The 12,468-nt window shown below is 30.6% G+C and overlaps 1 protein-coding gene across 1 annotated transcript in view; it reads left to right on the top strand.

Annotated features, from left to right (window-relative positions):
* LOC134259276 (deoxynucleoside triphosphate triphosphohydrolase SAMHD1-like) overlaps positions 1–12,468 on the top strand; it is a 54,848-nt gene that overhangs the window by 22,624 nt on the left and 19,756 nt on the right. The window contains exons 7-10 of the mRNA XM_062741882.1: positions 3,154–3,224; positions 3,977–4,117; positions 4,639–4,683; positions 9,604–9,722. Of these exons, the coding sequence (XP_062597866.1) occupies positions 3,154–3,224; positions 3,977–4,117; positions 4,639–4,683; positions 9,604–9,722 (376 nt within the window). The remainder of the gene's footprint in view (positions 1–3,153; positions 3,225–3,976; positions 4,118–4,638; positions 4,684–9,603; positions 9,723–12,468) is intronic.

Raw genomic sequence — 12,468 nt, 5'->3', positions numbered from 1 at the left:
TTTGGATAAAAGTAATTCATTTAAGATCTTCAATGGTTTCCTTGCATTATCTAATTATCCAATCCTTAATATTGCGCTAGCCCTCAAGGATTAAAGTGAATTCTCGTGGATATAAATAGGAGTAGTCATGATATTGATTTGATTGTTCTTTTTCCTATATACACATGTTTTTTTTTATGATTTTACGTTTTATTTTAATTAATTATACAATCCGACGATTAAATTCTATTGTTTTTCGTTGAAAAAATATATGTGTATACGAGGGATGATCAAAAGTTTAGTGGGCCTGTACCATACAGTTTAAACCTCCTTGGGTACATCGATGAATTTTACCACAAACAGTGAATCGGCATTCTTTTCTTTCTGTATAAGCCATAAATATAAGGTTTATCTTTAAAAATTATTGTTGGCGTTTTCGTTATCAATTGTATGTCCAGAGATTGCAACCTCAACATGACCTTTTTCTATAAGGGTGTAATTAAAATTTTGTTTTGATACAAACATTTGATATCCAAAAATCCCGTCACTTTGGGCAGATGGTAAGACACAATTGTTCCATAATTTTTTCCCCATTATGTTTGTTCTAGAAACTTTATCGTAAATTTTCAAGGTGTAGGATCCAAACAAAAAGGGGCTTCAAAACAATGTCAAGGTCGTCTCTTTTTCAAACATTCAATAGTTTTCACCCTGAAAAAAAAACTGGTTAAGACCAAGCATATATATTTTAAGGGGTTACAGAAAAATTAAATGCATCCAGAGTACTTGTTTTAATGCTAAAAAGATCTCCAAAGGAGATTAGTTTTGCATAGTTAATGTCGAGTTATAGTCAGAGTGTCAAAAGTCAGTCACGTTGAAAAGTGACGTTGATCATTTGTGGTAGATATTGTACTCCGACAAGCAAAGTATTCTGGCATATACATGTGGTAACCATTCCCTTCTGCATTATATGCATTGAAAGCAATTGTTAATGCCATTGTTTTACATCCTTTCCTAATTTCATCAAGATTTATGATGTATGTGTATGAGGTAGCGGATATTGGGGAATAACGACGTTGTCTGACGTCATGAAATTAATCAGCGAGAGCGCTGGGTGATCTTATAATGCCTTATTTATTTAACAACAATTTGGAAAATTGTCAAGAATTCTTAAATTTGTGTTGTTTTATGTTCCTTTTGAATTAAGGTGAGCACAGACTATATACATGAAGTTTTAATTTTATCGCTTCAGTCTACGAACTTTTTGATAACCCCTCGTACCTGGAAAAATTAATGAAAAAAACACGAAGCACAAAATAACAAATATAGAAGGGTAAATATTTAAACAAATACTCTAAAAATATTGTCTCAAAGACTAGAAAACAAAGAAAAAATAATCTATCAAAATAAATTGAATAGCTTTCTCAAAACAATATTGTCAATAAGAAACAAAGAGAAATTTCAAACAGGATAGATTGATTGATTGATTGATTGATTGATTGATTGTATATTGTTAAACGTCCCTGTCAAGATTTTTTCAATCATATGGAGAAGTTATCGTATGCCGGTGAAGGGCTTCAAATTTAGACCTATAATCGGCACTCAGGGCCATTGAGCAGCGAAGGTTCTTTTTCGTGCCAACACCTACCATGAATAGGGACCTACGTTTTAAAGATCATATCCGAAAGACCCGTGACTTTCACTTCTAGTGCCGAGCGCTTGGGTGACGGAACAGTCACTTATTTTGTTTACGTCTTAGGTATGACGCGGCGCCGCGAACCAGAATCGAACCCGGGCCTCCCGATCACGAAGCGAAAGCTCTACCACTAGGGTATACCGTGACCGGTTAAACAAGAAATATATAAAGTAAACAATGAAAATGAGTCTTGATCAACAATCCGCTTTGATATGTGTAACAAAATAAAAATCAATAAAAAAATAAATGTTTTTCAAAAAATATAAATTGAAGTTAGACATATGCATCACCTATTTTCAAAAATGTATTAATTTTTAATTTTAGAATATAAAACATGAACTATGCAGAGTACGTTTTTATCCGATAAAAAATTCGATGTTCTAAAAAAAGGGGCCTGTATCTTTGAAAAATGATAAGTAACTTTATATATTAAATATGAAACACACATATATTTTTACAAATTCACTTTATGGAAGTAAATATATTATGCATCTCGTAAAAAGAACATTCTGATTAACAATCTTCTTCAATGTTTAGAAAGCCTTTAATTCTGCATAACTACTCCCACCCCAATCCCCATACACCAACACTTAAACTTATATGTATAGAGCAGCCCGGTCCTCCGGGCTGCAATAAATGTTTTTCAAAATATGTCGAAAAAAGATAAAATCTCAGAAATGTATCTTATGAAATAAGGTATTTAATCGAAAAAACTACACCTCAAATCAATTTCTCTCCGTTTTTAGGAGACTATTGTTCCCTAAAAAAAAAAATTAAAAATTCCTTTTAAGGATATCAGATTCTCAGCCAGGAAGGATAACTCCATAAATTGATATTTAATTTAAAAAGCATCAATATGAGGCTTGAAATGAAAAGTTTTCATGCAACAATTTTCATTTTATTCGTCTATAAATGATTCAAGATTTATGGAAGTCTTAGAAAAGGTCTTATAAAAAGTTGATATTTGTACCCCAATAAAACGGAAAAAATACAGTTTTAGAGAAGTACGATTTTCTTGAATCATGCCTTAGATACCTATGCTTAGTAGCATGATATGAAATTAGAAGTCATTAGTGAAGTCTTGCAATTATAGCAGAAACCTCTTACACTACGTATTATATAATACATGAAGGAAATTAAAGAAATAGAATGCCAAATAGGTTTTAAAATCATGCCAATTCTCTGAATGCCTGAATGTCTTTTGTTTTTTGACCTAAAATATATCTGGGTATCAATGTTCAATCAGATAATGGATAGCTGACATTCTCATTCGCTTTTTCTGAATAAATATTGGATATTTGACAATTTTTCTTATATAATATAATTAACTTAAATGTCAACTTTCAAGAAATATTGTGGGTAAAATTTACATGTCTTTGTGTATTCAGAGATCAGCTTATGAGTATTATCTATTACTTAAGAGCTAATTTTATGAACCTGAGGATCGGATTACCTTAAGGATTAATATATCTTTTTTGTAGGACATGGTCCTTTTTCTCATATGTTCGATGATAAGTTCCTGCCCGCTGCTAGACCTGGTAATAAAATCAAGGTTTGTTCAGAAATAAATATATACTTGTTAACTGTCTCCCTCAAGGCATTAGACTATATTGAAATTTAAATCTTTATCTAATATTACACATTTCAAGCAGGATTACATTTGTTTAAAGAATTACTGTCTTATTTTTCGATTTCATGAAGTGATCAACCCATAAAATTATCACGCAAGCCAATCGATTGATCATCTTCCTGAAATTGAAAAATCTTACAGTTATTCCTTATATTTACATGCTTTGATTCCGCAAATCCACGTTCTCCAAGACCTGCTTCTGTCTAGTTGTTTGTCCCGCCCTGCACGTGGTTTTTTTGGAACCGCGCCAATACATTGATGGAGAAATAAAGTTCATTTACATTTGGTAATTTTATCTTGGACAAAGACATTGGAAATGTAAATATTTACCGATATTATACTTTCATGTAAATAAGTTAAAAAAAACATTTTTAAAAAAATACTATTACCCGTTGAATACTGAAGCCACACCGTCCAGAGTAGCAACAGTCAACATTGCTTGACGACGGGTGATATTCAAAAAAAATAGAAACTGAGCAGAATTTATGAGCGCACGGTTGGTTCACTGTTATATGTAAATGTTGCATGAAGTTGAGTGTAACATTGAAAATTTTCACCCCTAAAAAACCATTGTCAACCTTGGCTGCGCCTCGGTTGACAATGGTTTTCGAGGGGTGAAATTTTTCAATGTTACACTCAACTACATGCAATATTTATATAATGTTTCGTTGAAGCATGAACAATTGTCGGTGGAGATGTTTGACTTCCTTGTGGAGAGCAATAAATTGTCATCTACATTTGAAAAATATGGTTTAACGGAAGAGGACAGAGACTTTATCAAAGAACAGATTGCAGATCCTCTTCAGAAAAGTGGGGTACAGTTGAATTTGTCATTGAAGTGTAAAAGTTAAGATTTTCAATTCGAACCGTGACTATCAAATTTTGTTATTTATACATTCATATACAAATACAGCCATTAAATTATAAAACAGCAAATATACACAATTGTGCAAAGTATTTCTCTCAGCATGTTGCGTAATTAAAGTACATTTTATTGTAAACATACATGTATATCGGCAAAGTACAGTGTATAGTGAAAATTTATACCGATTAAAGAAGCTGTTTTTTATGCATGAAATAGTTCAAGATTTTTATCTTACCTGTTTTACAGTATGACATTTTCTGTAAAATAAGTTACTATGCATCCCTCCGTTATCCATAACAATCTTTTTTTAAAGAAAATATAGATTATAATTCCAAAAATACAAAAGCAATTGATTAAATGGAGATCTGCTTTGATCTGGTCATTTTTTTTCAATAAAATCATCTTTTTTCACAATGTATAACTGTTGTGCAAAATTTAATTTAAAATTGACTTGTCTTAATTTGTATTTAGAGATATCATGGAACACGTGCCTCCAAAAAGGGATTTCTGTATGAGGTAATAGTTTATTTTGAGTATGCTAAATAATAAACAGGATATTATACAACTACAGGGTGTTCCAGAATATATAATACCATGATTATGTATTTCATATTGAATGACAACTAATACGTATAATTGATACATATACTCTCCAATTTTATTTACACAATTTGACGTGCATTAAAAAATAGAAAATGAAATGAGGTAACATTTACAAGAGGCCCATGAGCCACATCGCTCACCGGAGTAACTTTGGCCCTGCAATTCTTTTCCAGATTGTTAAACCTATTGTTACCCCACTCTACCCTTACGTGACTTGATTTAAACAATTTAAATTAAACACTACCCCAGGATACTTCCACATGAGTTTCAGATTTTCTGGTCCAGTGGTTCTTGAGAGGATTTTTAAAGTTTTTTTTTCTATATATTTTAATGTAAAACTTGGATTCCCTATTGTTGCCCAGCCCTTCCTCTTGGTGTCTTAATTTGAAATAATTCAAATTTAAACTGCTCCAGGATGCTACATAAGTTTAAGCTTTTCTGGCCCAGTGGTTCTTGAGAAGTAGCTTTTAAAAGTTTTTTCTACATATTTTAATGTAAAACACGGATTCCCTATTGTGGCCAGCCCTTTCCCTGGGGGTCATAATTTGAACAATTTAGAATTTAAACTACCCTAGCATGCTACCATATAATTTTCAGCTTTTATGGTGCAGTGCTTCTTGAAAAAGAGATTTCTAAGGTTTTCTATATATTTCAATGTAAAACTTTGATTCCCTATTGTGGTCCCGTCCTACAGCCGAAATCATATGTTATGAAAAAATTAGAATTTACACTACCTAGAGTGCTTACACATAGGCCTCAGATTTCTGGCCCGATTGTTCTTGAGAAGGAGATTTTTAATAACCCACCCTATTTTTGTCTTTCTTGGTTATTTTGCCTTGGAAGGGGACATCGATCTTTATTTAAACAATTTAACCTCCACTTCACCCAATGCTTTGTACCAAGTTTGGTTAAATTTGACCCGGTTCTTCAGAAGAAGATGAAAATGTGAAATGGTCAAAGACGGACGGACAGAAGGACAGACGACGGACAATCAGAAAGTGATCAGAAAAGCTCACTTGAGCTTTCTTTGCTTTGGTAAGAGGAAAGTTTTAACTGTTTACAAGTCACAGGTTGCTGACAAGACGCATTCAAATGGATTCAGCTAAGAATTAATAACAGGTACATGCAGTACCATCATGAAAAGGAAGCAACAAACACGAACATTTGATATCCTGTATTTAGACAAAATGTGCAGTAAATATTATCTTTAAAATCAAATTCCTTGGAAACATATATTGATTACTCTGTAAAAATTTAAAGATTCAATAATTAATTTTATAATATAAGGTTTTATTACTTATATTGGTGAATAATGGTACTTTTTGGCTGTTTATATGCACGAGCGTGGGAGTGCATGTTTACAACCAACAAGTGCCACCATGTGATGAAGGAACATTGCTGCATAAGTAATGGGGGTTGATGATATAAAAGTTAATGATCACGTTTATCATAAAGCTTGGTCTTTTTCAAGTATAATATTCCAGTATGAAACAGATATGTAAGACTGTGGAATCTTTTATTTCAAGCTCACCGGGATATAATATATTGACATAAAAATAGAAATAACCATTGTTAATTGAAAATACTTCGTTGATATATCCAAATATCGAGTTGAAGGCCACAACAAGTTTTTTTTTCTTTTCGCGTATAAGATTTTGGACAGGTTCTGATTCATATGAATACAAAATCTATCAGTCTGTTAAAGACAATAGGAAAAGATGACATGAAAAATTCATTGAAATTTCAACGAGCACTCGACTATCGTTCGACTATAGCCTCCCACGATTTGACTAAGCTGTCCAAATAGAAATAAAATCCCTAATACAAAAATATATCTAAAACGGGGCCTTTTTCAAGAATTTGTTGTACGTAGTGTAATCTGTTGCGCTTCAGTCGTAAGCTTGTAAGCATGTTCTTCACTGGATCGTCGGATTTAATTTAGTCAATTTTGGCATAAAGTATATAAAGTACATATATTGTTATTTCAATTGTCTCTTCCTTCTTTTTAAGTCACAATAATTTTTTCTGCCTTCTTAGAGAACAAGGGGTTAGTCAAAACAATTTTAAACTTATTCAACTTAAAATTCAACCCAACTTAAAAATCAAATACCTTGGTCCAGGACATCTAGCAGTAAAATTCTGTTGATCATATATTTAAATAGCATTTGACATAATGATATATTGTATTTGCTGACAAGAACATTGTCTTGATTATAGAACTTGTAAAATTATGAATTTAAACGAGATTGTTCAAATCAGTTGCCTGATTTTAGAAATTGTTTGTAAATGGAACATGTTTTACGTATCGGATAAACAGGAAGACTAAGATTTACTTTGATTGTTAAAAGGGTATACATGGTCTTTTAAAACTCTTACACCTAAATGCAGCTGTATATTGCATGTAAGCAAATGTGCTATAATTATTTTATTTAGTCAGAAACCAAAAAAAAAATCCTACCTTCAGGACTTATTCAATATCCAATTTTCAACAAATATATTTTTAAGTCATGGGTCATTACAGTTTCATGAATCTCCGTTCAATAATGAGGAAATCCATTTTAGCCGGTCTTTGCTTAAAGTCAAGTCCTGGTTATAGACCATAGGCATCATGATCGACTGTCTTTCTATAAATACCACAGCAAAAAAAAGATCAGAGCAGACGCTTCCGATAAATAAAATAGTCCCATTGTTTTTAACATCGGAATCGTTGGAAAAGTTAACGATCAATATTTTCCCTTGAGAATTAAACTGAAGGAGAAATTATATATTTGCTTTATTGGGATAATCTTTATACGACAATTTGTGCACATACGCTGCTGAATACATATTGTAAGCAAACTATTTGCAATAGCGCAGGCGTTTTCGAAATATTGAAATTGTTAAAGAATTTCGTGTTTCATATCGTTTTCGTCGATGTTATGTTATTGGTAAAATTCTGTTCTGATTTTCAGCATAGTATAATGAATTGGAATTTTAAGAATTCAGATGTGTGAAGTCGCTTGACAATATATATGTATCAGTGTTTCTACATGTATTTGGCAATAAAGGTATTATTTGTTTGAAACTTGTACATTATTAAACTGAATTTTTAAAATATGAGAAAAATGCTTTTGGATAGAGAATATGCGATAATTTCTTTGAAATTTCATTTATCAATCAAAATTTTAAAATCATAACATATCTTCGGGTCTGGACTGTTAATTTAAATTACTGGAATTTTGGATATTGTTTTAGATCATGATCATACAACCTCTACAAGTTAAAATTCAATGGCCAAAAGGAAAGACAATTAAATGTGTACTAATTTCGGATCATACAATATACTTGAACAATTGAAGCCCAGCTTTTAATTCGTTCAATACTTTGATTTTAACTGGTTGCATACATAATACATGTTTTCTTCTGTTCTCCATAGTTGTATATTTCCAATAATAATTATATGTCAAAACGAAATTGAATGGGAAACAAATGCTCATGGTGAGAAAGAGAATCATAACGGTAATTATTGTGCCATACAGATTGAAGAGGGATATGGGAAAAAGTTATCATTGTTTTTCATATTAGTCATTGTTATTTGACTAATGTAATTCTTAACAATTCTTACAATATTAACTTCACACCTTATGCATATCTAATGCTCACTCAAGCGCTGCTGAGTCTACATTCTCTTCTTTTGTCTTCTTCTTTTTTTTCTCTACTTCTTACAAGCAGACAAAAACATTAAATCATTATTTTACAGTCTACAATAAGTTTTACATGAAAATCTTCTATTTTGAATTATATCAATAATATTCTTAAGGTAAAATTCAGACAAAGTTTGCTTTTACGTGTCTTAATATAGATGCATAAGATTTATCTTATAGCGTCCGATTTCTATCTTTAATACAATGAATATTTTACGTTATAGTTGAGAGAAGAAGGGAAAAAAATTATCATTATCTATAAATCAAACTGGACATAATTAAATTTAGGGAATTAAGGATTTTATAGATTCTGCAAAAAACTGTAATATCATCAATAATGAATGTGACAATGTTCTTTGGGTCCAAATAGAAGGTAAAGCATTTGGAATCGATGAGCATATTTTACTAGGTACATTCTATATACCACCTGTAAACTCTAGATTTTCATATGGTGAAATATTTGAAGATATTGAGAATGAAATTTTTACACTATCCACAGAGCATAAGTGTATCTGTTTACTTGGTGACTTTAACAGTAGAGTCTCTACTTTGAAATAATTCAATGATTGTGATGAACCTTTTGTGCAAACAAATGACTATATGTCTGATATTGATTTTAATTGGGCTGTTGATCAAATTGATATGAGATGTCTTGAAAAACAAGGCTTTTCATTGGAAAGAAATTCAAATTGTAAACCAGTACGGGAAAAACTTATTGATGTATGCAAACATAGTAATATTTTGTTCTCAATGGTAGATCAAATGTGTCCGAAATGGTGAATATACTTGTAAACAAACTACTGTTGTAGACATTATATGGTCTCCCGCTCACATAAATGTCGGTGTTTTAATTTACCACTACTAATTTATTTGATTTCAAATTGAAAAGTGTATTAAATTATACGATACCTTAATAATATTAATAATAATTATAATAAATCGTTTCTAACAAACACTATCTTACTTTCAGGGGAAAAAATTAATATTACCCAAATCACAAATATGATTGGCGGGATATTTAGCAAATTTAGTGAAAAGACCTTTGAAATTTTTCATTTTAAAACGTATATACGCCTGATGAAGCTTTTGTTGTTAAGCGTTTTTTTGTTTTTTTTTTTTGATTGTGTATTGTTCCTCTATTTCACTGAAGATTGTGTCGAACAAGAGAAATGAGATCGATGTTGATAAATGGGATTACTTTGCTCGGGATTGTCACATGCTAGGATTCAGAAACAACTTTGACCACATCAGATGTATGAAATGTGCTAGCGGGTGAAACACAATATAGGGCGCATTAAGAATACCACATTGTTATACACAATTTTTAGAAATGTTAACTTCTTTACATGTAATTTATCATAATTCATTTATAGGCATACTTATAAAGGACTTGTGTGCAAAATTTTGTTGATCTAACTTTAACAGAATTTAAGTAAATGCAATAAATGTACCCCCAAAATGACCCTTTTTTAGCGTTATGCGGTTGCGCTTTGAAATTACACCATTTTTCAATTGAAATTATTGTTATATATCATAAGTTTTCATGCCAATGATCATTATCAGACTTTAGAATTTATTTTGCAAATTATTTTGGTGCTTGAATTTTCAGGATTGAATGACAACTTTTGAAGATATGAAAGAAAATGTAATAGGGGTGAAATGTTATACATTTTTGACATAATTTCACCCCTCTCATTATGCCAAATAAAAATAATGTCCATATCATTTATTTTCTCTGATTTCTGTCTAAAATCACAGTATCAATGCTCTGTTACTTACAGAAAAAAGTTGGGTTAATGTAACAATTGAAATGAAATTTCATCATGTTTTAATGTGGAAAATTAAGGTTTTACAAAAAACTGTAGTGTCCGTAACCACTTTCATTCTGTGAAATTGGAAAGCTCTATAAATATCTTTACTAATTTTCTAGATAGGCATCTCATATAGATGCTGAGATGTTTTGTAATTTTCCTGATCATCAGCACTGTTTGTCTGTTTTCATTACAAATGTGGTTACGGACACTACAAAACCCTGTAGTGTCCGTAACCTGAATTTGAGGCAGTTTGAAACAGGCAGTGTAAAAACACTAATGCAAATTTGTTCACAAGGGTCAGAAGTTTGTTTAACAAGTTAGTCAATGTACTTTATTTTTCTCCCTCATTTTGATATTGCAACTAATTTGGGAAACCCAGATTGCACCATTTTCATATACAAGATCCTTGGTGTTACATCACCTTAATATTGGCAGATGCTATTGACATCCAAGGATTTAAGTCAAATAGCATGTCATTAGGCTTTTCATTGTTTAAGTCAACTGGTGTTACATTTAAGAAAATCTTGTTGAAATTCCTTTATTTAAGGTATAGTTTTATCCTATTGTAAATGACTTGTAGAGTGTGTAGTGTCCGTAACCAAAAGTTGCAAAATAAAATATCTTTATTTTTTCTCCATAGAATTTACAGATAAATTTTTGAAACAGTGTATTATTGAATGTAGAGATAAAAAGGTGTTTATTAGTTGGAATTCTTTTAGATCATGTGGTTTTTTTCTTTACTGCAAGTACTAAAATAATGATTGGACACCCACAATGACATATAAAAATAGTTAGAAATTATTATCACTAGCTACATAACCCATATTTTTTGTGAATATTGCTTCAATTGTTTAGTTGCTTATTAGGTAAAATCTTAAAATGTGTTAAATGCAAGTTTTGCATTCAAAATGTTAAACATTTGGGAAGTAATTTGGTTACGGACACTACAAACAATTTCAAAAAAGAAAACAGCTAAAATTACACCAATTTCATATAAAGTATTGTATATTTAACTGTTTGAAGAAGAATAGAATGCTTCACAGAAAAGAAAAAATAATTGAAGAAATATTAGTGAGCTTTATTCTTCAAGGTTTGACTTTTCTACTTACGCATAACACCTGTCTAAAGATACATGACATTGTGTATATATTTATTCAAAGTATATTGGTTATGGTATCCTTGTAACAGATGAAGTTGAGATCTGAAGAATAAAAAAAATCAGGAGAAACTGACACGAGAAATAAAATGCTGAAAAAAGATAGGAAAAGGGCTTAAAAACAAAAACTTCACCCACAAACGTGAAAAATTAAAGTATTGTGTAGTGTCCGTAACCCTTAAATTTGGTTAATTGACATCATTGATCATTGTACCTACATTCTAAATAGTTTTCATAAAACTTTAATGAATAATAAAACTTTTCTTTTGCACTTCAGTGATAAATACATGTAGTTATGTGAAAAATGGAAGTTTTAGGATTTCCTAAAGTGGATTTTTTTCTATTGGTATTAGTTCTGCAAGTAAATTGTTTTTACTTGAAACAATATCTAATTTGTATATACTTTGTATTTAATAATCATTTAAATCTGATTTATAATAGTTCAGAAGTTCATAAAATGTTTTTTTTACCACAAACCAAATGCCAATCATAAATATTTGGGTTTTGTAGTGTCCGTAACTTAATGGAGCTATCAAATAATTTTAGAAAATTTATAAAAATGAAATGTCCTATTTTAATGGAAGTATTTATATCTCACCAAACGCATAAAAAGTGTTATTTATAAATAGTTTTTTCTTTATTTATATTGGTTTTAAAGAGTTCACATGAAATGAAATACTACCATTTTGAACAAAAATGTACGAAGTAAGAACTGTTTAAATTTTTAAGTACAATGTCATCTTTTTAGTCAAAATTTTGTCCTTATTTTGTATTTATATATGTTCTTTGTTTGTAAGCAGTTGAAAAAATTAGAGCTTATAAACAGTTTTTGATATTTATTTCAAAGAAAACAACACTTGTAGTGTCCGTAACCTGTGAAAATGAGGTTATTATCAGCTTGTAAAAAACAAAGTTCTAATGTGAATTTCACAAAACCGTTTACGCTTGAAATCCTTAAGATACTCTACTTTTTAGAAAAAATGTTTTTGGGGCAAAACGAAGACATTAATTTTTTACCCCCAAGTGCAACCTTACTGTCCCCTAT

Source organism: Saccostrea cucullata, unplaced genomic scaffold (genome assembly GCF_032062105.1).
Source record: "Saccostrea cucullata isolate Sc308-1 unplaced genomic scaffold, CSIRO_AGI_Scuc_v1 ctg1608, whole genome shotgun sequence".
Taxonomy (NCBI): Eukaryota; Metazoa; Mollusca; class Bivalvia; order Ostreida; family Ostreidae; genus Saccostrea; species Saccostrea cuccullata.
This window is presented reverse-complemented; position numbering and strand designations above follow the sequence as displayed.